The 27,717-nt window shown below is 35.1% G+C and overlaps 1 protein-coding gene across 1 annotated transcript; it reads left to right on the forward strand.

Moving 5' to 3' along the window:
* The first annotated feature begins 3,032 nt into the window (after positions 1-3,032).
* LOC131900924 (zinc finger protein 420-like) lies at positions 3,033-6,430 on the forward strand. The gene is made up of 2 exons (XM_059252239.1): positions 3,033-3,040; positions 5,119-6,430. The coding sequence occupies exons 1-2, from the start codon at positions 3,033-3,035 to the stop codon at positions 6,428-6,430; spliced, it is 1,320 nt and encodes a 439-aa protein (XP_059108222.1).
* The last annotated feature ends 21,287 nt before the right edge of the window (positions 6,431-27,717 follow it).

Raw genomic sequence — 27,717 nt, forward strand, 5'->3', positions numbered from 1 at the left:
AGTATGTCTATATATTTTTGTATATTCTTTAGGAGAAATCTTCCCTGATAACATGTAAACAACACACTGACCTATGAGTATTACAGAATGTCATGAGGAGTCATTTTATTGCTACATTTTTTTTTCTTTAGATAAGTAGTATGTTGTAATATCCTAATTCAATGGGCTTTCTAGTATCAAGTTTATGGTCATCTAAGAAACATCAGGTATGGTATCCATCTAGAGAAATAGCCTTAATTCAAATCAATTATTGGTACTTGCTCCATCAATCTTTGTTCCACCTTTGTCCTAACTTATCTTGCTGGCAGAATACCTTTGAAGATAAAGGCTGTTTGGGCTGAGTTGGCATATGTTTCTGTTTAAAATACAGAAATTGTTCTTGTACCAAAGAAAATATGGGTTTATTGCTCTCTGTAGGCACTAGGCCTATGTCTTAATTTTCAATGATTTATATCATTACTGTCTTCAGTAATTAAACTTTATTTTCAGTTCACAGAGAGGAAGGGGTGGAACTGGCAAATGCCAGACATGTTTGGGTATATACTTTGGTCCACTTCGCTAACATTCAATTGTTTGGAACACAATTTTTATACTGAAATATGTTTTAGATCATAAAAGAGAGATATTTTGGACTCTGATTCTTCCAGATCTGGGGATGAGTCTTGGGGGATAGATTTAGAAGAGCAGAAAAAAAGGTGAAAATCAGCAATTTTCCTCCCTGCTTCTCTTCCCAGTTTAGTTTCTGGGTCTTCGTTTCTTCTGGATTTGGAGTGAGGACAATGTAATCAGGAATAGAAGGAAGGTTGTGGGATTCTCTGGCATAGGGAAGGATGAGGCTGCTGCTGTTCTGCTACAGAGCTTGGCCTGAATCTGTTACATTGGACTTGAAGAGCCATGGTGAGAGGTGAAGTCCTAGAGTTTCCTTCTTACCTGGCAGGAGGGACTCTGGAGTTCCAGGGAATTTCTGCCAGAGTTGGGTGCTGAGATCAAGAAAGGTTGTGAAAAATGGTGTTAGAATTGGAAGATGTGTTTTAACCAATGGAGATGAAATTACAGGCACCAGGGGACCTGCAGCAGGCCATTTTTACCAAAGCTAAAGATGTTACTGTGGGATTGGATTAAGAAAAGCAAAATTTGAGGTGAAGGTCTACAGTTAGTATATCTGCAGTTCTGGCTAGAGTTGCCTGTCAGTCTTAAATAGTTTCCTGTCTCTTGTTTCCCATGGTTGTGCATGTTATGAATCATTTCATATCTTCTAATTCATAAAAAATCCCTTCCCCTCAATTATAGCAGACAGTTTTGCTTACTATAGTAGTCAGTATAGGCCCTTATTCTCTTTAGAAGTGCACTGTCCCTGGCTCTTTTGGTTAGTACCTTCTCCTCTGAAATAAGCTGTTACTCTAATGGGCTTTCCTTTATATGAGATATTTAATTCCCTTTGTCATATTTTATTTTATTTTTTATAATTTATTTAATTTTATTTTATGTGCATTGGTGTAAAGGTATCAGATCTCCTGGAACTGCAGTTACAGACAGCTGTGAGCTGCCATGTGGACGGTAGGAATCGAACCTGGGTCCTCTGGGAAAGCAGCCAGTGTTCTTAACCACTGTGCCATCTCTCCAGCACCCCCTTCTTCATATTTTAATGCTCTTGTTTTGTTTTGTATATTAACTAGGGCTTGCTGTGTGGTATTTCTTTTTATATTTTTGCCTATTTAGTGTTGGAATGTTTCCAGTATCTAAAATGTTATGACTTTCTTGAGTTTGGCGAATTTGTCTTTCATGATCTTGGGGAAGATTTTGTCTATGCCATTCCGGTAAGATTCTTATCTTACACACACACACACACACACACACACACACACACAATATAAATATATATATATATATATATATATATATATGTATATATATATATATATATTCATGTTACTATGGTGTTGATCATTATCTGTGTAATCTTTTTAGTTCTATATTTAAATATACAAACATATGTGTCTGTTTCTGATATGCAGTTAAATTACTCTTCTTGTTTTTATTGAGTCTTGATAGTTTATTTACTATTTTTCTGTCTCACTTATAAAGGTTTATCTTGACTTTTCTAATTAGTTTCCTGTTGCAACTTCACTTTAGACTGGGTTCTCATCAATAAATCTATACTGTTTTTTGAATTTTTTTGAGGCTGGACTGACTTCATTTATGTCTCTGTGGTCTCTTACATCACTCAGGTTTTTTAGTTTCTCTTCATTAATTTTATTAGGCTGTTTGTCTCTGTCTAATTTAAGCACTTTGACTACTTTAAGAGTGTTCATGATATTTCTTCCATCTTCTGTATCATGGTAATTATGGATTGAAGAATACTTCTATGAGACTGATAGACTTTGGGAGCGGGGGTAAAATGCTAGCTTTATTCTTTATAGTCAATGTGTGATTTTCTATTATTTTGATTAAACACCATTACCAGAAAATGTGTAAAATTAAGAGTTTCATTGGGCTTAAGATACCATGAAAATAAGACTCCATTATGTCGTGGGATGAAGTCAAGAGGCAGTAAATGTTGTAGAAAGAACAGATAACATTCAAATGTCAAATTTCAAGCCAGCACCAGAAAGGAAACTAAAGATAGTGTGTAGTTCCTACATTTAAAGGTCCGAACTCAGTCCCACATTTTATGTATTAACACCATACTTCGAGTCAAATAATGTGGCTACATGAAAACAATGTTTAGGGAACATTGTTATTAAAACTATCATATAGAGTAATCATGTTCTTGTGATCAAAATGGGTCTTGTGAACTCCTTTGTAATTTCTGTGTCTTTTATGCACAATGAAGACTTAATAGGCAACAATAAATACAGGGAAGCTTATGTGTGAAGGCTACATATAACATGGGTGGTGGGGTGTCAAGTAGGCACAGGGGATGGGCAGAATTACAAGATGGGCATCCCATAGTAAGGGTGAATGTAGGAGTATTCTGGACAGAGATTATCAGTCTAAATATGGGAACATAGGGTAGAATACAGGCTAGAACCATGGATTGGTGAGGGAATGTAGATGAGGGGATATTGTGGAATCACCGGTCTGTAAAATGTATGTTGCCAGACTGGGATCAAAAGTGCTGATGATTTGCATGAAGGAGAATTGGGAAGTGTCCTGTGATCCCTTGCTAGTGATAGAATAATGTCAGGGCCCTTCATAGTGTTTGTAAGAGTTACCAGGACAGGTTGTAGTTTCTATCTTGATCATCTGTTCAGGAAATTACACAGAGTCTGGTGATTATAAATTACTTATGCAATTGTTTTGTGTAGATGAAAGGATACGCTAGCAACAACCTACTTGCTCACTCTTATGGAGGATAGTAATAATACAGAACAGATGGCAGCCATGATTGAGCAGGTTCTGGTTTATGCTGTATTTGTGTAAGAAAATGAGTTGGGGTGCAATCCAAGTTGCCCTGTTAAGAAAACGGTAAAGAAGTGGATTTTCACATGGAGGAGTAGAGTCAACAAAAAAAGTGTGATCTCTTGGATTATGATTGTGTAAGCAGAAATAATCATAGCAGTGAATACAATAGACGTCTTCCTCACGCACATGGCAAGTGGGAGAGAGCTCCAATATTTTTCTGAAATTGTTTTCTATGTTTGCATGTTACATGACTTTATGAAGGTCAAGTATTACATGAATTTCTCTCATTTTTCATAAGCAAATTTATTTCTTACACCAAAACTTTGACAATTTCCTATATTACAATCTTGATATATTCCCCAGACAGCTGTCATTTTATGCATTATACTCTCATATCATTTTCAAATAATTTTACAAATCAAGAGTGTGTTTCTTTTCATTTCTTTCAGCTCTGTCATTTTACCAGACCCAGGAGGTCTCACAACAGAAATACAAACAAGATTCTTTACAGGAAGAAGGAACAGGCTTATTCGAAACTATTGGTCTTGACATGTTACATACAAGGAAGTTCTGGGTTTATCATGGTGACAACAGAGAATATGAGTCATGTTATCATGAGAGTGATGTTTATGACAAACATGCTGAAGGCATTATTTATGAAAAATGTCAAGAACCTCTGGTGTGTCCAAAGAGATCATACTCTGTGTCAGTTACAAGTTCAGAATCAAATGATTATATGGAAAAATATTCACCCCAAGCATGGGCACCTGGCTATACTCTACATGGATATGTGAAAACTTCACAAGGGGACACACAGTGTAACACTTCAAAGTCTTTGCAACACTTTTCAAGTGTTGTGCAATTAAATGATACTCCAATAGTCCCTGAAGAAAAGAGTTCTTTAAGCACAGAAAAATATTTGAATTGTCAGCAGTGTGGTATTTCCTATACACAAAATTCAGTAGAAGTTCCTGAACAATTACTTCCACTATTTGAAAACCTCCACAATTTACATCAACATAAATATTTTAGGAATGAAATGTGGCACAATATGAATCATAAGGATAGAAGTTGTGAAAATTCCAATGTATTTAGTGATGTTGATAATGACCTTGCTAAGTTTTCTTTGGTAAATAATTACCAGAATACTCAGTTTGAAATACCTTTTAATGGAAAGAACTCATGGACTTACTCTACTAATGATGTAATTCCTAGTAATTCTCACATAAATAGTTGTTCAACAGTTAATCATTTTGAAAACCATGAACATCAGAAAGTTTTTCATAAGTACTCAAACACTTCTTTGCAAAAACTTGAACATAGCCAAGAGAAGCACAGAAAAAGCAAACACCATTACCAAATTCTTAATGAATTCTCAAACTGTATTCAGAATAATGGAACTAGTACTCAAGAAATTTATGAAAGACTCAGAGGTGATGCATGCAAGAAGGTAACAATCGAATCCTCAAATCTAGAGATGGATAATATGAAGCATACAGGAATAAAATTTTGCCAGATTAAAGAATGTGATAAATTCTTTGATTTCAATTCAAATATCATTCAGAATGATTCAAGTCACACTGCAGAAAAGAAACCATACAGATGTAATGATTGTGAAAAGTCCTGTAGAAAACTCTCATACCTTCATATTCATCACAGAATCCATATGAGAGAGAACCTTTATAAATGTGATGAATGTGGAAAATCCTTTAGGAAAAGTTCATCCTTTAATGCTCACCACAGAATCCATACAGGAAAGAAACCTTATAAATGTGAAAAATGTGGAAAATGCTTTACTAGGTGCTTATTACTTCATGTTCATCAGAGAATCCATACTGGAGAGAAACCTTATATATGTGATGACTGTGGAAAGTCCTTTAGTAAGTCCTCCAGTCTTCAATGTCATAGGAGAATCCATACTGGAAAGAAACCTTATAAATGTGATGACTGTGGAAAATCCTTTGTTCATTCTTCCAAACTTCAATGTCATAGGAGAATCCATACTGGAGAGAAACCTTATAAATGTAATGAATGTGGAAAGTCTTTTGATAATTCCTCCAAACTTCAATGTCATAGGAGAATACATACTGGAGAGAAACCTTACAAATGTGATGACTGTGGAAAGTCCTTTGTCCAGTCCTCCCATCTTCAATATCATAGGAGAATCCATACTGGAGAGAAATCTTATCAATATGATGACTGTGGAAAGTACTTTAGAGATGGATCATCTCTTCATGTTCATCAGAGAATCCATACTGGAGAAAAACCTTATAAATGTGATGAATGTGGAAAGTCCTTTGTTAATTCCTCCTATCTTCAATGTCATAGGAGAATCCATACTGGAGAGAAACCTTATCAATGTGATGAATGTGGAAAGTCCTTTGTTAAGTCCTCCCATCTTCAATGTCATAGGAGAATCCATACTGGAGAGAAACCTTATCAATGTGATGACTGTGGAAAGTACTTTAGAGATGGATCATCTCTTCATGTTCATCAGAGAATCCATACTGGAGAAAAACCTTATAAATGTGATGAATGTGGAAAGTCCTTTGTTAAGTCCTCCCATCTTCAATGTCATAGGAGAATCCATACTGGAGAGAAACCCTATAAATGTGATGAATGTGGAAAGTCCTTTGTCCAGTACTCCAATCTTCAATGTCATAGGAGAATCCATACTGGAGAGAAACCTTATAAATGTGATGAATGTGGAAAGTCCTTTGTCCAGTACTCCAATCTTCAATGTCATAGGAGAATCCATACTGGAGAGAAACCTTATAAATGTGATGAATGTGGAAAGTCCTTTGTCCAGTACTCCAGTCTTCAATGTCATAGGAGAATCCATACTGGAGAGAAACCTTACAAATGTGATGAATGTGGAAAGTCCTTTGTTAAGTCCTCCCATCTTCAATGTCATAGGAGAATCCATACTGGAGAGAAACCTTATAAATGTTATGACTGTGCAAAATGCTTTAGGCATGGCTCTTCTCTTCATGTTCATCAGAGAATCCACACTAGAGACAAATGATAGAAATATTAAAAATGTATTGTCTTTTACCCTTTGCTTTCTATTAATGTTCATCAGAGAACTCACATCTGAGCCAAGCCTTATAAATGTAAAGAAGGTGAAAATTTCTTAACCAAATCCTCAACACTTCATCTTCCCTGAACTCATTCTAAAGAAAATATTTACAAATATTAAGAATGTAAAAAAATACTTCTCATGAGCTCTCACCTTAAAAGACATCAGAAAAAATTATAAGCATCTTAAAAAATTCTATAATAATTATTAAATTTATTTTAGTATCATTATATTTATTCAATAAAATTTCCTTCAAAAATGTGTGGAATATACAAAATCTTTGATCAATATTCACTCCTGATTCAATATCACAAACATCACTTTAGGAAGCCCTACCGTTGATGTGAATTTGGAAAAGTTAATTCAGGAGTAGACATTATGATTATTGAAAAATTTGCTATAGATATTGTTTTATTAATCTATCAACTCATTAATTTCATGGAGTACTTGTTTGAAAATACTAAAGCAAGTGTAATGTGAAACGAGAATTTTTGCTAATAGATGATTATTGACTACAATAGAAAGTCCAAATGGCTACATAACATTTTTTTGCAATTTGTTGATGATATTGTCTTTTGTGTGAGATTATTATATTCTGTATATTCTATATCATTATTATATTCTCAGTATTTTAGCTTTTGTAGAGTGTATATTAATGATTGTTTTTAACTTCATATTGATTCCCTGTTTTTACAAGCCCAAATAAATGTAGTATACTTTCTGTTGATTTTTATTTATTTTGATGAGATGAATCTTCATTTACTGTGAGGATGCCATAATGAAGATTAAATGTTCCAGAAATGAGAGTGCTAATAAAAACATATAATTAAAAATAGGTTCTATAGAAAACTGTACCAGTGGAAATAAGCTTATGCAAATAGCAATATTATGAAATTGCAAAGGAAGGAGACAACAAGATTATTTTAAGGAAATTAAGTCTCTATTTTCACATTGGGATAAATTAATGCTTGATCCCCCTGGTTCCTACAATCCTTTTTCTCTCTATTCTAGAAACCCACAAGTCTTAACCAGCAAGCAGGGAGCCTTCATGGAACCAAAATCCACCCTCTACACATATGTAACATATTTGTAGTTTGTCTATTTTTGGAACTCCTTACAATGGGGGGAGGGTCTATTCCTAATTCTTTGGTTGGTTCTTTAGAGCCTATTCCTCTTACTGCATTGTCTTTCTTAGTTAATTACAAGGGGAGGTTCTTAGTCTTACAGCAACTTTATATGCCATGCTTAGCCTATGTACGTTGGAGGCTGGCAATTTTCTTATCAGAGACAGAGGGGGAGTGGAATACAGTGTGGAGGGAAACTAGGAAGGTAATTGGAGGAAAGGAGGGAGGGAAACATGTGATCAGGAAGTAAAATAATAAATTATTAAATTCTTAGAAGAATAAGGAATACAACCACACAGACAAAAACAAAGTAAAGATGTTGTTTGTATACTGACTACAGATGAGTATCAGTGTAGCTTAGCCATTTTTAAAATTCCTAATATTGTGACATTTTAATACAAGTCTTCATTTTTTATCACCTTAAAGTATAAAAGTATTTTTGTTGCTTTTTCATAAGTATAATTTTGTTCCTGTTATGAATTTTCATGTAAATATCTGATATTTCTAATGATCTGTGATGACCCTTGGTAAAGGGTCTTTGGACCCCCCTAATGAATATGATCCAGAGGTTGAGAACTGTGGCTGTATGGTTTCTATAAACTGATTATGTAGAGAGATACACATATAAGCAACAATAAGAAAGATGTAACTTATTCTTTGAATACTCTTAAGTGATTTCAAGCTAGACCCCAGAGAGCCTAGTATTTTTGAACACATCAACAAAATTGACAAAAGGACTCCTCAAGTAACCTACAAATGCTTTGCAAGAGCTAAAATGAGTGTTCTATCCAAGTAAATTAAAATGTTGGATCCCCATGGCAGCTGAATTTGATTTCATAAATTGTTTTGAGTTTAATAATATAAAGTAAAGCTATCTATATGTCACAGAAAAATCATCCAAACCTTTAAACTTTCAAAGTTATTCATTTCATAGCAAAAGAAATACAAATGCCCCAGTATGATCCAATATAATTATGACATGCAGGATCTTTTCTTACAGAACTTAAACCTGAAATATATCATATATCATCACCCACAATTATTTTTAGTGAAGAATATTGTCACTCTTTAATGATTTAAAAGAATGTTGTGGAGTATAAGTTGAATGAATATTTATAATTAATATTAAAGATAGGTATCCTTAATATCACAAAACTTCACTGAATATTTCCTTAATCTAACTCCATATCTCATATTGTAGAATACACCATGCTGATTTTAGCAATCAGTCAATGTCATATTGGAGCTTCAAGATTCTGAAAATAAGAAATTTTTGTTATTTTTTATTTTTATTTATTTTTATTTTGCAATACAATTCAGTTCTACATATCAGCCACAGATTCCCTTGTTCTCCCCCCTCCTGCCCCCTCACCTTCCTCCCAGGCCACCTCTCATTCCCACCTCCTCTAGGGCAAAGCCTTCCTTGTGGACTGAGATCAACCTGGTAGACTCAGTCCAGGTAGGTCCAGTCCCCTCCTCCCAGGCCGAGCCAAGTGATCCTGCATAGGCCCCAGGTTTCAAACAGCCAACTCATGCAATGAGCACAGGACCCGGTCCCACTGCCTGGATGCCTCCCAAACAGATCAAGCCAATCAACTGTCTCACCCATTCAGAGGGCCTGATCCAGTTGGTGACCCCTCAGCCATTGGTTCATAGTTCATATGTTTCCATTCGTTTGGCTATTTGTCCCTGTGCTTTATCCAACTTTGGTCTCAACAATTCTCGCTCATATAAACCCTCCTCATTGGACTCCCAGAGATCCACCCAGGGCCTAGTCATGAATCTCTGCATCCAGATCCCTCAGTAGTTGGATGAGGTTTCTAGCATGACAATTAGGGTGTTTGGCCATCCCATCACCATAGTAGGTCAGTTCAGGCTATATCTTGACCATTGCCAGCAGTCTGTTGTGGGGGTATCATTGTGGGTTTTTGTGGGCCTCTCTAGCACTTTGCTTCTTCCTATTCTCATGTGGTCTTCATTTACCATGGTCTCCTATTCCTTGTTCTCCCTCTCTGTTGTTGATCCAGCTGGGATCTCCCACTCCCCAAAGCTCTCTTTCCCTGACCCTTGCCCTTCACTACCCCCACTCACGTCTAGGCTGTTCATGTAGATCTCATTCCATTTCTCTGTCATTGGGTGATCCCTGTGTCTTTCTTGGGTTCCTGTTTTCCAGGTAGCCTCCCTGGTGATGTGAGTAGCAGTCCAGTCATCCTTGTTCAACATCTAGAATCCTCCTATGAGTGAGTACATACCAAAAGTTGAAGCTATATTCATAACTCGGGCTGCATTTATTCTCTAATGAAAGTTCTATTTGTTAAATAAGAAGTACATCTAATTTGTTCATTTCATTACCTTTGTTCCCTTATTTTGAAGCAAAGGTTTGATTGTTCTCAATATATAAGTGAATTCTTGTAGTAAAAATAAAACTTCCACAAGTGAAAACATTAACAGAAAACTCAGTAAGTAAAAGAAATACTGATTCTGTTACACAGAAAGGAGATTCCAACAGAAATCCTCAGGGAATTAAGTGCATGTTTTATGTTCCTGTGGGTATAGATAGGTATGTGTATACCTATACTATCATATAAAATCACATAAGATCATGAGCATTGAAGATCATCTCAAATGAAGAAAAGCTTATTTGAACCCTTGCCTGTGTTATTTTATTCCAAGGATACTTGGCTCAATTTCTATTCTTATGTCTTGGTACAGAATTTAATAGATCATGGCGCATATAGACAAAAGACAACTCACCATGTAGAAGCCATTAGATCTATACCATCCTCATGGATTGAGCCACTAATTAGCTCCTAAACTTCTGGTCTTATTATTAAGCCCCTCCTAATCATAACCACCTCCGACTGTTATAGAAAAGCAGAAAAGGGATCTGAACCACCACTTCTCTCAGGTTATTCCACTGCCTCGCTTTTTGGGACCCTCAGTTCTGTCTGTTCTGTTTTATTGTTTTCTATTTTGTCTCCTTCATATTTATCTCTATTGTAATAAAGATATTATCATCCTGACTGATTATTAATATTTTTATTAGCTTATTTTTGAACAGACTTATTTTTCCTCTAAACAGCGTTGACATCATCAAGCAGTTGTCTTAGTGTCCAGCAAGTGTTCTGGGGTTTCTCTCATGCAATGCCACTTGTACTATAAGTATGAATCTTGTGAGCATTAGTAGACTTCTTCATTGATCATGACTGGAGAGTGTGTGAAACACAGCCAAAATCTACTGACTTCTCATAACTTATGTTATTCTCTCTGTTTCTTGTGGTCACATTGTGAATTGGGTGTGATCTGGATTCAGGAAGTCATATTCAAAGACCTGAATCACACAGAGAAGTCAAAATGGAGGATTTTTTCCCTTGACAATAGATACTACAGATCACACCTTTGCTGGAAAGCAGTGCGCTCCTTAAGTTCAATAATTCAACAGTATAGAATAGGGTAAGGGGCTTCAGTTTTATTAATGTTGAGTGTAGACTTGTTTTGTGTTGTGTGTGTGTGTGTGTGTGTGTGTGTGTGTGTGTGTGTGTGCTTCTGTGTTGTAGCTCCTTGCCACAGTGTGAAAAGAATTAGCTCTGACTTTAGAAAATGTTGGTTTTGTTTAACAAGTGATTTTGTCACATGTTAAGGAGAAGTATCATTATGGAACAAGTTTTGTTAGCAATACTTGTTCTTCCCTTAATTGTGTCAATTAAGTGGAGTAGTTGAATACTATGGTGCAAGGAACTGATGGGTCTCTACACTGAAGTATAGGCTTGAATAATGTAACACTCTGCTCACTGCATATGTACTTTACCAGGTGTCTGATTGTAATCATATGCAAACTTGTTTATGTATAGGCATGGAGGCAAATTGTTTCTTTTTCTTGAAATTTCAAGGAAAATACACAGTACTTTCCATTTCCAATGTACCACAAACAAGTTCAGATGACTTTTTTTCTGAATGTTGTAGTAATAATTGGAGTCAACAATAAAGAGAAACTTGAAGGAAAAGGGAGGAAAAATTTATGACAAATAGATGATTCCTATCTTACAAGTGACCTCTAACCTCAGTTTGAAAAAGGTGCAGATCCCAGTTTATTAGGAGAAAAGAGGCAGCATTTAACTCAAGCCTAGTGGAGTATACGTTTCTCATGCTCTCAGAGTGTTTCTCGGCCATATGTCCATGAATGGAAACATGTCTATTTCAGGACAACACATCTATTCAATTTGTACCAGGAATATATCTTCCTTAATCTAGAATTAATAATCACAGGTATAGAACCTCATGATAGAAGCATGAATAAAGAAGGTATCTTTTCACTGCCCAGGCAGACACCTCACCTAATCTCAAGGAGTCTCATGAGCCTTCTGCAGGTGTGGAATTGGTACAGTAGAGTTAGAGACTAGATAATACCATTCAACTAATAACCATGCAATTCAGATCCCAGATTTGTCTTGTAGGAAGCCATTAGAATGCAGGCAGTTACCAAATAAATTTCTGAGAAAATACAGGCAAATTAACATAGTTGTAATTTGTTATGCTTGCTGTAAGGAGAAGCACATGGCTGGTATTATTTGTTATAAATGTGCTTCTATTTCTATAAATGTATTACATTTAATTTTACCCCCAATTTTCTTCATTCCTCCTTCTCTGGATTCCAGTCTGTTTTCTTTGTGCAGAGTCTTGATATATACATCTTGAATGTGGTGAGAGGTTTAATCATTTGTGAAGGAAGTGGTTATGCTTCAGAATTCTATACCCAAACAAGGTCATTGTGTCTTCTTCAGTTTAGGAGTAGTTTCTCTTTAACCCTGTTTAGAGCTTTTGAAAATTTGACTTTCCTTCTAGTGAGAGGAATTAGTGTTCATTAGAATCCCATTGGAAAAATATGCATAGTCTGTAGGAACTGAAAACTGAATATGCAAATTTAAGCAGCACCATGGAGTTCCTGTGCATTCTTCATTTCTGCACAGACATGCATGTCATACAGCTCTGATTCTAGTAAATACCTTACCTTAGTGCCAGAAAAAGACAAAAAAATAAAATTTTGTTTAGTTAATTCCAAATATTAATGGAGAGTCTGAGTAATTACAATGCAATTAATGTAGAAAACAAAGATAAACTGAGTATGTGTGCAGATATTTATGTGGTCAATGTCACTTCCAGGGAGTGTTCCATGAATTACGTTTATTGTAACTATTGATATCTGATAAATTTCCAACAAAAACAATGAAGTTCAAGGATGGAATTCAGTGTTTTTCACTAAAATCTTAAGGTATTAGAGTGTTCTTTGGAGCTCACATATTGTAAAGAATTCCACTTGGTTCTCCTCATTTTTCTTTCTTTTATCCCTTTTTCTTCCTTCCTTCCTTCATTTCTTTTTTTGATTTTTCAAGAGAAGAGTTTCTTTGTGTTGCTTTTGGACCCTGTCCTGGAACTCAGTTTGTAGACCAGGCTGGCCACAAACACACAGGGATTCATCAGGCTCTGCCTCCTGCATGCTGGGATTAAAGGCATTTGCCACCACCGCTTGTCTCCTCATTTTTCACCCATAATTACTTAACAGTGTTCCTGGGTGAAGTAATGTCATTGTGAAAATAAATTTGTGAAAAAATTTAATCATGACTCTCACTGAAAAGTTGCAGAACCTTAATATTATAAATTGTATCATGGTAACCAATGGGAAAAGTCAGTGGAGACTTTAGAGGGGAATATATTGCCTTCATGCTGCTTGGACATAAGCAACTAGATTTCTTTACCCAATTGAAGAATTACTTTCATGTGCGACTACCTCACAGATGCTGTTTGTTATCCTCCATGGAAGCCTCATTTGGCTTTAATCAACCACCCCAGAGAAAGAGAATGTGAGGATCCTTAATGATTCTCAATGTCAGCTGTGCTCAGCCTTAACTTGAAATACCAACCTGGCTCTGGTAGCTATAGCAAGTCAATTTAATCATGCTGCCAAGTCTGTACAAAAGTCATTCATACTGGCCAAACAGCCTACCTACCTAATGCATGAGAGTTGAACCTATCGTTTTCTCTGCCTCTGGAAGCTCATGTTGTTCTACATCTCTGCTCTGTTATAGTACACATAGTGAGCTTTTTGAACCTGCCTTCCAGTGTCTTGGTGTGTTAGAAAGTATATGGGGATTTTCCTGCTTTGAAATCAAAATATTATCAGAGAGGTAAAATTTTGAGATAAAGTTTCTTGAGAGGATCTACACAGAAGGGGAAGAGAGATGGCATTTTCTCAGGTAAATGTATGAATGGAGTGGATGTGAGACATATAGACTGTTTTACAAATGCTTCTTTTGCTGTGATCTCAAACCTTTACATTACCTCTCAGTTTCTATAAACCATTATTTTTCTTTTTCTGAAATGGTTGTCAAGTTAAAGTCTTTTGAATGCATGTCCCACATATGCTGCTTTCCACTATTTTCTCACCATTTCATTTTTTAGCATAAATTCTCTGAGTTAATGCATAATGTAACTTTCTGGTAGACAAAAAGAACATGTCCTACTGAGAGTGGAGTTGAGACATTTCACATGAATGAGAAAGAAGCCATGTTCCATGATCACTTTGCCCAGGTATCCATTTGCTCATTGTAGGCTTTTCCAAAAAGGAGGCACTGTGAAAAAGGATAACATGTCTACTTTCAATGTATAATGTTTAAAGTAGTATTGTTATGAAAGACATACTGTGTTATATACTAAGATGAAATGTTTAAATGCAATACAAATTTCCAAGTGGAATTTGCTAGTTATAAGGTTTTATGAAATTATCACATCAGGCATATTTCCATTTTCTGTTTTGTGACTGGATTCAAAGAGTCTATTCTATCATTTCTTTTTGTCTGCTACTAACATTACAATGAACTTGCAATGCCCCTGTGTTGTGATGACACCTGCTAACAATCAATCCCCTGGGAGTACATGTAACATTACATCTCATGGTTATATAGTACATTTTTTTGAACAAATGAATAAATGGAGACCTTGTAGGTACTTATTATAATCCTGTGGATTTCACAAACAATGGAAAAGTCTCAATAAGATAAATTTAGGTTATTGAAGTGTCTTCTTAACAACCAAATGTACTAAATTGAGTGCAGGGATGGCATTATTTAAATACAATATTTGCAAGTGAATCCAAAAGCTTTTTCACTGTTTAAAATAAACGTGAGAGAATCTAATCATTTGTCTCACTGAAATACTATAAAATGATGTAATTTTAGAAAGCAACATGGAAAGTAAAGGGAATGCCTCATGGGAGACACTGTTGAGGTATCAATTTTTTACTCTGCCTTGCTTGCAAGCAAGTATATTACTTACCCAGGGTGAGAAATAATTTCAGTTGAGGCTATCCCTCAGATTCCATCCACTATTTCAAATACAGGAGTCAGTTATGTTTTAATTAATGATCTCAGGAAAATGGAATGTGAGGAAGGGGTCTGTACAACTTTGTACAGCTGTGTTCAGACTCAATTTAAAGCAGGGCACTGACACCACTTACCCATGTAATATAGATTTCCAGGATCTGAAGGAGTAAAGGACCCCCTCAAGGCAGGAAAGACAAAGCTAAGTTTCGGTCTGCCTGTAAAAGTTCAATGTTTCTGCATCTCTGCTGTGGCACAAGGCTCCAATTGCAATTTTTTTAACTTGCTTTTGGATCTCTGAGTGTGGAATGCAGGTGCTGCAGCCTTTCACACAGAATAGTTTCAGAAAGGTGAAACTTTAAGATAAACTTCCTGACAGGATCCATTAAGAAGGGGAGGGACAGATGGCATGTTCTCAGGTAAATTCATGCACAAGGATGGGATGGTTTGACATTCCACACATAAATGCTTCATTTGCAGAGCTCTCAACCTTCACTATAATTCCTCACTAGAGGAAAACTATGTTTTTGTGTTTTATTATATTTCTAATATAAATTCTTTATTATTACTGTCATTTCTGTTCTACATTCTGCTTTCCACTCTTTCCTGCCTCTTTTATTTTCCAGTAAGACCTAACTACATCAATTAATGACCTGAAATATTTACAAATTTTTCTCATATTAGAGTTGACTATTGAAACAAAATTTCTACTGAGCACAACTCCAGACATTATTTATCACTCAGAAAAGGTGCATATTTCATGAAATGTTTGGATGTCGGGTACTTTGATTTCATGAAAAAGTCACAATGTTCTCCCTCTTAATGTATATAACACTTGAAAATTCCAGATTACTGATAACACAGAGAATAATACATCTGGATTAATATATTTTTCCTTCATTTATCTTCTTGCATACTACCCGTTACCACTCTAACCCATTGTCATGATTCCCCATCTTTTCTCATTCCCTCTATTAAAGAAAGAACAGAAAATACATAAAAAAAGGAAGATTTGGGTTGGCCAACTGTTTCTGAACACAAGACTTTGAAAATTATTGATATACCCTGGTGTTACTCAAGTGAAAAACAGATTTTCTAACCCTGGAAGCCAGGGACTGCAGACAAGTTTTTGTCAAGGAGTTGTGACTTTGGGCCTACTTTTTATTTCACAAGCTGATATTTCAAATGTCTTCGGCTTTCACACACTTGGTGATTGTATGGCCCTTGTTCCTATATTTGTAAACTTCTTCCCAGGAGTCATTTACCATTTCTTGCCTTTATGTTCCTTCTGCATCCATTTATTCATAGGTACCTGAACCCTGATGCAAGGGTTAAGATAAAGGAATCTTTATCTACAGGTTGAGCATAGTTCTCCAAAATCTCCATATTAAGCTTCTCTAGTAAAGGATGAGTGATGTTCAAATCTATGGTTATAGCAACATAGCATTAGTTTAATGTTACTTTCATTAAGCAGAAGAATAATAAATTTTATACCTAGGCCCATGACCAATTTGGTTTCAGTTTTTTTAGCTGCAATAACAGTGTCAGATATGGGTTACAACAATGGAATTGGCTTTTAGACAATCAAATTCTGTTTAGCTATTTCCAACACAAATGTGCCAATTTTGCACATTTATTTCAGACAAGTCAGAATGTACAGTCACATGGTTTATAACGGGCAAAGCCTGATGAGGTCTTTTCTCCTCATGTAGCACAAATAGTGCCATCTACACTATGGATGTGTTTTACTTGGGTTGAATTGTTTAGTTGATCACATGTTTGATATCTTTCCATTCAATATTTTAGGTATGTGAGCCTCATCATGGATTCTTAGTGATAAGTAATTACAAAGGCTATACCCGCTATGTTTGAGTATAACACCAGAAAACAATACAACCCATTACTTGTACAGGAGGCTTTATTTGTTGGCACATAATTTCCAGTTTGAGAATTGACTGCACCATTATACCATAATGACACTTAAATGGTTTTTAGACATGTATGTGTTTTAACAAGCTTCTACAGAAGTATGGTTCCCTATGTTTCTTCAAAGATTTTTCATGTGATCCCAATAGATAACATAATGGGTAGAGATGCTTCGTTTCAAATTTGATGACCAGAGTTGAATCAACAAGGCACAGACAGTGGAAAGATTTTTCTGAAAACTAGTCTCTAATCATATGTATGCCACATACATAGTCAATAAATATATAAATATATTCTTCAGGGAATCATAAAAACAACTGTAATCATAGTTACTCTTTGTATTTGCTATTCTACACTACTCTATCATCACTTTCATGACTTAATACTGTTTTAATTTCTTATTCTTTTTAACAATACTGTTTTAAATGCTCCCTTCTGTGGAAAAAAACCCTATATCCCCAGTCTTCCTAAGCTCTATAGAAAACATGGAGACCCAAATCTTAAAAGCTAGCCTATATATATTTTAGAAAATATGCAGTATTTATCTTTTTAGGTTAAATCACAGGATATTTCTTTTCATTTGCATCTATTTACCTACAATATACATAATATCAAAAACAAATGCATGAATTTTTAGCATACCTAACAGAGACAAATCAAATGGCATAAATACTTCTTTATGTCACATGTCCTAAAGTTGAATAGATGGAACAATGAAAACCTCTCAACTAAAAAAAGCCAGATGGATTCAGCAACGAAACCCACCAGACCATCAGAGAAGAACTAACACTAATATATTTCCAATTATATGACCAAATGGAAAATTTCCACTTCAAGAACATCTCAACATAATTATCTACTAGGATCAAGGTGGCTTCATCCAAGAGATGTTAATGGAAATCAACTTAAGTAAATCAATACATGTAAAATATTAGGAGAGCAGACTATAAGAAAGAGACCAAATGATCTTCTCATTGAACACAGAAAAGGTCTTTAACAAAATACAACATTCCTTCATTATAAAAATTCAGCAGTAGGAAAAACATATCTACATAAAATAGAATATGGTATTTTTGCAAGGTAATTACCAACATAATCATTCTAAATGAAGAAAACTCAAAAGAGTTCTTCTAGATTATTGGGAAAATAAAGGATACTTACTCTCTTCATACCTGTTATATGTTCTGTTTGAAGTCCTAAGTGTCAGTCTAAGATAAGATGAAGTTCAAGGACATACAGATAGGAAAGAAAAAAGTCATGGTATCCTCATTGCACCTATTTATTTTATACCAGAAACTTTGAAACAATGCTTATGCTAGGAGCTATGGTTATTACTAGTCTTTCTTTCACCTTTTGTAATGATTTTCCATCTATGATAACTGAACAACCCTACTGAATTTTTGTTTCCCAATTCATAGTGTTCCTCTATCTCAAATCCCTAAACAAAAATTACAGACACCTATTGAATGCTCTGACAAGGAGAGTTACCATCTGTCATGTGCTATCACTAATAATAAAGCTGGACTAACATTCTGAAGTGATATATCTATATATTATATATTTGAAAAAGTACATACATAAACACATAAGAGTAACAATTATCAAATGGAGGTTACAATATTGATTTGGGGATATGAGAATAGTTGGAGCAAAAGTGGCTGGAATAAGCTTGAAATGAAATAATATAATTATTTTTAAATTATATGTATATTAAAAAAGAATTTTCAAATTTCACATGTAAACTCTGAGTTATGATATTTCACTTTGAAATAGAATTCAACATTTCAGTCTACTTTGAAAATGTAACTTTTATTCAGTAGGGCTTTTATACTCTCATTGTTTTTTGGGGGACAGAGTTTCTCTGTGTAACTGTCCTGGCTGTCCTGGAACTTGCTCTATAGTCCTTGCTGTCTTTGAACTCACAGAGACTTGCCTGAGTCTGCCCCCAGAGTCCTGGGATTAAAACCTCTGTCTCCTGAGTGCTGGGACTAAAGATATGTGACACACCACTGCCCAGTTTGACTTTTTTTCTGTTTCTGAATCCAAACCATATTAGAGATCTAAGACTCTTTGGAAAAACAGATTGTAATGTACTCTGGCCACCATTTATAGTCTGCCTTCAAGTCATTGAAGAGCACTATAAGTAAAAGCCAGACTGTGATTCATATTGAAGGGAACTCTGGGATGGTTCTATCAGTTAGTTACACTAGGACAGGACATAGTGAGGCCAAGATCAATGTTTGCATTGCTGACAATTAGTTTTACAAGGGAGAAACCCATGCATCTTAATGTTGCCCAGGGCCACTTTGCTAATTGACTCTATTGGCACTTTTTCTTGCCTGGACATATAATTTACTTTTCTTACCCCTCCCTTTTTTTGAGACAGGGTCTCTAACCATGTAGCCATGATTGGCCTGGAACTGAATATGTAGATCAGGTTGGCCTCATACCATAGAGATCCACCTGCCTCTGCCTCTGCTTTCCAAATGATGAGATGAAAGGCCAGTCTGTTATCAATTTAAGATATTCCTAGGCATCTGAAAAAATAAAATTCTTATAGAATTATCACATTGAGTGTGAGGATTTTGAAAATTTCTCTCCTCGTGGCAATAAAGCTCTGTGGACCTGATAGGTACATTTGTGTTTCATTATAATTTTATTGTTTTTTTAATAATCACTCTCTCAGAATACCAATGTATTCACATGCATTAATAATTATTAATCAGAGAAAAAATATATATACTATATTGTTTTCTTTTCTATGATTTTATCATTTATGTGTTTGGAAATGTGATTTTGGTCTAAATTGATAATGCAATTTCCAGTTGAACAGAATGTGTTTAATAATGGCTAATTGTTTCATTTCATATTCTAAAAATAATGTTTACAGCTGTTGATTTCATGACATGCTTAAAGAGGAATCTTTCAAATTTTACATATAAAATAGAAGTTCATGATATGGACTTCTCCATGTTCATCATTTTTGGACATTAATTCCTTATGGAAGAAGTGCTGAAATTTTCTGTTACAACTTTTTGCTACTTTCCACATATTGGTATCATTTTATGAAATGGTTTCTATATTATTTTTGTCTTACTCTACACAGTTAGATAATAATTGCCTTTTATTTCTTCCAGCTCTGTTTTATTATCCCATTCACTTGTTCCCAAAAGAGTATACTCAGGATACTTGCCAAAGAGAAATATGAGGACTCTTTGGATGTAATAGCTTTGGGGAATTACTCATAAGGAATTTCTGTACATGTAGATCTGACAATGAGGACTCTGAATCATATGATGATGGAAATGGCCTTTATCCAGCACCCATCACTGACATTCCTGACAGAATAGATGAAGAAGTTCCAGCTTCTCCTCAAAAAGCTAACTCTGTGTCATTTCCATTCAGATCCTGCAATTTCCTTCCAAATATTCAAAATGACTCAAGCCACACTGAAGGAAAACAACCAAAATCCAAAGCATGTAGACAGTATTTCACCGACCCTTCAAAATTTGAGAGGAATCCAAGATTCAGTATTGGACAAAAATATAAGAAATTTGTGAGGAGTTACAGAAGATTTTCAGACCTCCTTAGAATAAATGTGATTCATACAGGAGAAAAATTGTATAAATGTAAAATGTGCGGAAAGTTGTTTTCTATATTATCCATACTTAAGGTGCATTATAAAGTCCATATGACAAAAGAATCACACAAAAGTCCAGAGCATGACATGATCCTTTTACGTGAATCACAATATAGAGCTCATTGTAAAATTCACACTGAAGAGAATGCTTTCAAATGTACAGAGTATGGCACATCCTTTGCTCATGGGTTTTCTCTTCATCTTCCTCAGAGAACCAATATTGGAGAAAAACTTTTCATATGTGAAGCATGTGGCAAGTTTTTCACTCAGAGTTCAACACTTCATATTCATCAGAGGATCCATACAGGACAGAAATTATACAAATGTAAAAATGTGGCAAGTTATTTAACAAGGCCTCAAATTTTCATGTTCATCAGAGAATCCACAGTGGAGATAAACCTTACAAGTGTAATATATATGACAAGTCATTTACTCAAAGTTTAACACTTCAAATTCATAAAGGAATACATACTGGAGAGAAACCTTACAAATGTAATGTATGTGGAAAGTTCTTTACAGTAGGCTCAGCACTAAAAGTTCATCAAAGAATACATACTGGAGAGAAACCTTACAGATGTCATGTATGTGGAAAGTCCTTTGCCAAAGGCTATACACTTAAAGTTCATCAAAGAATACACACTGGAGAAAAACCTTACAAATGTAACGTATGTGGAAAGTCTTTTACTAGAAACTCAACACTAAAATGTCATCAAAGAATACACAATGGAGATAAACCTTACAAATGCAATGTATGTGGAAAGTCTTTTACTATAGGCTCGACACTAAAAGTTCATCAAAGAATACACATTGGAGATAAACCTTACAAATGTAATGTATGTGGAAAGGCCTTTTCTCAGATCACAACACTAAAAGTTTATCAAAGAATACATCCTGGAGAGAAACCTTACAAATGTGAAGAATGTGGAAAGTGCTTTAGGCATATCTCATGTCTACAAAGACATCACAATATCCACAAAGGAGAGAAAATTTACAAATGAAAAGAATGTGACAAATCTTTTTTTTTTTTTTTTTTTTGGTTTTTTAAGACAGGGTTTCTCTGTGTAGCTTTGCGCCTTTCCTGGAAATCGCTTTGGAGACCAGGCTGGCCTTGAACTCACAGAGATTCACCTGCCTCTGCCTCCCGAGTGTTGGGATTAAAGGCGTGAGCCACCACCGCCCGGCGTGACAAATCTTTTACCAGGGACTGAACACTTCAAGTTTATCAAAGAATCCATAATGGAGAAGAAAGCTACAAATATACAGATTGTGGCTGGTCTTTTGCCCATGATTCAAGTGTTCAAGGCCTTAACAGCCCATTGAATGCAAAATCCTTAAAATTGTAATGAATGTGATACGTGTTATGTCTTTTTCTCATGGACATTTCTGCAAAAACTCACTAAAACCATACATTCGAGAAAGCTTACAAATACAAAGCATGTGGGAAAACCTTATCTGGGTTCTTAAATCTTGAAGATTATCACATACATAATCCATACTAGAGGGAACCTATACAATATTAAGAATGTGGCAAGTGTTATGGAATCCTCAGTTATTCTTGCCTAACAGAGTATAACTGTCAATACGAAACTTAACAAATGTACAGAATTAAAAAAAATCTTTACAGGAAGTTCAAAATTTAGAGCATGTCAGAAAATTCATGAACTAAACAAACTCAATTGGTAATTATTGCCCCAGGACTCATACAAAAAAAGCATTCTTTATAATGTGAGTAGTGAAAGGTAACTTTTAGCAAATGTTCTAACCTTAATCCATGTCAGATGAGTGACATCAGAAAGCCCTATGCTTGGTGTGATTTTATAAACATTTTACCAAGAAATCAAATTTATGTTCACAAAAATATTCTTTGGAAAACAATGTACATATGTAGCAATGTATTAAAGTGAATTACATAATAATCATGTTATAAAATGATATAGGATTAATTTGACAACAGATAAAAACATAATAATTAAAAATGTGAATTCTTATGCCAGGATACTTTTATGGATAACTATATCAAGTCAAATTCACCACATAATTTTCTGTATATTTTATGGTTCAGGATATCGATCTGAGACTGCTGCATCTTTTTTACAAATATTTTTGTGTTAATATTTGAGATTTTATGGAATATAATATAGATTATTTTGAACACCAAATTAGTCCTAAATGTTTCTCAAGTATCAATAAATATAATAAAACTTGTGTTCAATTTCTGATGCTTTGGGATGTTGGGTATTCATTTTTACACTGATGTTATGTAGTTAATTTCAGTACTGCATTACAGAAATTGTTCAAAAAACATGTCATGAAAATATAGAGCAAATTGTTTTAGGAAAAGTATAACAGATTTAATCATTGGACCTATATATGGAAACAAAATAGAGCTCAGTTGGTTTGTGAGTGAAATAGAGCTGTTTACATGGGCAGAACTAAATCAAGGATCATAGATATAGACACACACACACACAAAGGCAAACAAACTTTCCCTCATCACATGAGGCTTGGAACACTATAAATCTCCCTGTGATCTCATGAGGATGATAATAATTGGGACAAAAACTTACCACCATAATTTGCTCTTTTCAGATGTTTAGGCCTAAACAATTCAAGGTTAAAGAGACTGTAAGGAATGAGAAGAGCGAAGCATGAGTATGTGCATGGCTTTAGATAGTAACCCTCCCTTTCTATTATCACCATGCAGTAAATCTTTAACTCTATTTGAATGTAGCTATTACTGACACAAAGCTTCTAAGGTATTGTTGTTTCATCTCAGAGAGCACAGATCACCTGATCCCAGCTTTTCTTTGGGTTCCAGTGTTATATCTCTCTGTATTATCTTCATTATCACACAAGGCCACTTAGATCTATCACTGGGGACATACTGGACAGGAAAGCTATAGAGAAATTGTCTTTATTTAAATGGAGAAGCAATTATTTGAGAGTTTGCAAAGAATTGTATTCATAATTTCTCATTAAGAAAAAAAATTACCTAATTATTAATACTAATGAGCCTAAGATTAGGATTTCTGTAATAATATTTTATAGACAGAAATGAACAATAACAACTATCTGCAAATTCTACCTATTGTTAGAATACATGAAATAAATACTAAACTAGTCCCCATATAAGCTAATATATTTAAACTAGTTTTCAAAACTGTAAAGATGACTCATTTAAACCAGAAATTGTTTTTTTTCAATGCCTGATCTCATAGTTTTCCTCATGCACATGTGAATTTTTCAACTTGAGGAAAATCTAATTTATTTTTAATGAACATAGTGTATTATGCTCATTAATGTAATAAAAAATGTACATCTAAAATAGGAAATTATCCACATCATTTAACTCTTCCCCATTACTTTAACCCCTAGAAAAAATTAATTTGGATCCCTTATAATTGAGGCATAATGGTTGATTTCACTAGAAAAGGCTTCCTGAAGAAATTTTTACTGAACTAACATGCACAATACTGATGCAGCCATATCACATGGGTAGGGCAAAAGTCAGAAAGCCTTCATAGCTGCTTCAAGAAGATCTAGAAAGCCTGACCACTATAATGGCTGTCATGCTATTTTTGGTTTTGAGCTCTATGTGCTGCATACTTTGGAACTTCTAATATCTGTACAATTTGAGGATATTGGATTGCTAGAAATTTTTTTATGAATGACTTATGCCTTCTCCCAGGATTTCTGCTTCTAAGTATTTAGAATTTCTAAGGATTTCCACATTAAAGTCCTGAGCACACTACACCTTCAACTTTCAGGGAGAGAGTTTTATCTGTTTCACTGGCTTCCTTATATATTGGAGGTTGTAACACACATATAGAAGCCAGAGGCTTCATTATGAGGACATGAGATATTCTTAAAGCATCCTCAGAAGCAAGATAATTAAACCAAATTAAGCATAAGGGTCAACAAGATTCGGTGGGCTAGAAAAGTTGGCCACAGATCAGATTGCAAGCCCCTTTCCACTGTACACTCAGGCAATTACATGGCACATGCAGCATTATAGTAAAATTAGCAAAAGTTCCTCTGTCCCACATAGAAATTCATATTTGTGGGCAAAGACTGATGTGAAAAAATCATAAAAGGATGAGGTGTCACACCCCCACTTTCTTAGAAAAGTTAGCTCATGAGCCATTGTGCTGTCTATGATCAATGAAACAAAAGATTGTCAGGATTAGACATATAAAAATACTATAAAGATACAAGATATTTATTTTGAATATTTAAAGATATAAAATGTTTATTGGCTTATGCCAGTAATTGAATAATGACTACAGCAACTTTGGCCTGGGGAATTTTCTTGGACACTGACTATAAAGAGTTAATAATACTCTGCCGGTAACATGGCAATCTGCCCAGCCTGGCTTGGAAATTTCATATTGGTCTAGAGTCCTTGAAGCCAGAAAAGCTATCAGTCTGAGAGCAGCCTGTCATATGCCTCTAGATGCATATTAATTGGGTTATGGAGTTGATGAGGAACATTGATTGTGAAAGATAATAGTTTAAGAACAATGACTCAGGAAAAATGTTTGTAATAGGTAACACTGTTTTGTTATGTTTCATCAATGTTCACTAAACTTATAACCCCAGATGTGCAAGAGAAAATAGTTAAACTCATGTCTGAAAACATGATTTGATCTATGTTTCTGGACCAATATGAATATATTCTTGCCTACTGAATTTTATATACACAAAGAATTGCTCTGGTTGCTAGTCAGCCAGACTGCAAGATTCTTTGGGTGATTATCCCTGACTCAACCTATCCATACCTACTCCTTTCCTCCTCTCCAAGACCTGGCCATATCCAGGGCAGATTGCTGGCAGAAAACTATTCTAAATGGCTATTGTAGTATAACAGAGGTATTGAATTTAACAAAAAAATTATTTGCCCTACTATGTGAATGTATTATTTATAGAACATTATTCAACATTAAAATACTACACACATGTCAGGGACAAGGATAGAATCTCTAGTTAGTGGAAAAATACAGACCCCCATAAGACAGGGAACTAGATCATCTTACAGTCATGTTGCCTAGCAACAGGACATTGAGTCAGAGCCCTTGACCCTTTCACCCTGTAAACATCCTATACAAACATCCTGTTAGCTTGCCCCACCTTATGCAAATGACAGCTTCTTGTTCCCTCCACCCTGCAGGAACTATATAAACCCTCCTGGAGAAAAATAAAGTTGCACCTTGATCAGAATCTAGACTTGGTGCATTTCCTTTGTGTCTCCAGTCTCTATCATTCTGTCCTTAGGGTGGTCAAGAACCCATTGTAGCCCTGCTTCTAATCTCCTACTATTGATTATGTGGTTGTACCTATAACTTCAAGTATATTAAGCTAAAAATAGGTTTAAAGAGTCAACCTCAGATTAGTGTTTTTACTTATGTGTGTGTATGTGTGATCTCATGCCTGCTGACGTACTTCTATAATGTAAGGAAATATTCAACCAAGCAACATTAAGTCACTGAAGATGTTCTGCTACGTTCAATTGCTCTAAGAAAACAGCAGATGAAATATCAGCAAATGGATGAAATGCTGATTTTGCCCCCATGTTTCTCTTATTTTAGTCACTAATTGTTAGAACATATGTACAAAATGCTACTCATCTCATTGAAGCTGTATGGTCTAAGTGAGACATGTGCTGCAATTCTGATTAGATCACAAAGGTATCATCTTCTGGATAGGGCCTTTCTGTGCTTATAATCTCCCAACAGTGGAACTTTTGAACACTGTTCACAAATGTTTAACTACTTAAAATTTGAGTCTCTGTCAGAAATTCTGGATTCCAACCAAACAATTGGTAATGTTAACCAAATGATAATATCTGAAATGAGCAAGAAAACCTGTTTTACTACTCTACATCAAAATTCTTTTTTCCATAATTTAATTGATGCATTAGTTAAGCAATCACTGTGTTTTTTTTTTTTTAAGGAAGTTCCTTCTTTCTACTCTGAGCAATCCTTATTTTCTTATAGTATTTTTGTGAAGTTGAGGTGTCATGGGCTTTTCCTTGCCCTTTTCTGCATATCAATTGGTGCTGTACTTATTCAGATCATGTTTAGGCAGTTGTTTCTAAGACTAAATGAGTTTAAATCTGATAAAAAGAGATACAATCCACAGGAAATTCACTGAGCATCTGGCAATTAAATATTTCTGTTTCAACTTTCATAATATTCTCTAAGACATGGGTGCAGTCATTGTTTTAGACATGTCCATTGTGCCTGGAATCCACCACTATGATATTTAATTGGCTGTGGTTTTCTGTAGAGGACTTCATATGTTGTCAATAAAAATTTCTTTGATAAGTTGTTTAGACTAAACTGACATGTAAGTATAAGCCAAAATGTTTTTTTTTTATTATTAGAGACTGTACTGGTCCAGAAAATTGGTATTAGTAGAGACTTCTCAATAACCATGACTTCATTGGCACTGAATAGATAGATAGGCTTCCAGTACCAAGAGTGGTTTCTCTCTTTTTAAGCAGATATTAAGTCCAATTAAAATATAGTTTGCTGGAGGATGTCTTCCTATGAACTGTGAATATATGTTGTTCCCATTGGTTAATTAATAAGCTGATTTGGCCTTTGGCAAGTCAGCTTAGAGGCAGGCACGAAATACAAGGTGGGAAACGGGAAAGAGAAAGATGGAGTCTGGAGAGATACCAGCATGCCACCCAAGGAACAAGATGCCAGCAGACCAGTAAGCCCTGGAACATGTGGCAAAATATACAAAAATAGAATTGGATTAATTTAAGATATAAGAGCTATCTTATGTTGGAGAGGATGTGGAGCAAGGGCAACACTCCTCCACTGTTGGTGGGAATGCAAACTTTTTCAGTCACTCTGGAAACCAGTATGGTGGTTTCTGAGAAAATTGGGAATAAGTCTTCCTCAAGAGCCAGTTATACCACTCTTGGGCATATACCCAAGGAATGCTCAATCTTACCACAAGGACACATGCTCAACTATGCTCATATTAGCATTATTCGTAATAGCAAGAACCTGGAAACAACCTAGATGTCCCTCAACTGAAGAACGGATAAAGAAAATACGGCACATATACACAATGTATGAAACAATGATATCGTGAAATTTGCAGGCAAATGGATGCATCTAGAAAATATCATTTTAAGTGAGGTATCCCAAACTCAGA

This window comes from Peromyscus eremicus, unplaced genomic scaffold (assembly GCF_949786415.1).
Source record: "Peromyscus eremicus unplaced genomic scaffold, PerEre_H2_v1 PerEre#2#chrX_unloc_1, whole genome shotgun sequence".
In the NCBI taxonomy this organism is placed as follows: Eukaryota; Metazoa; Chordata; class Mammalia; order Rodentia; family Cricetidae; genus Peromyscus; species Peromyscus eremicus.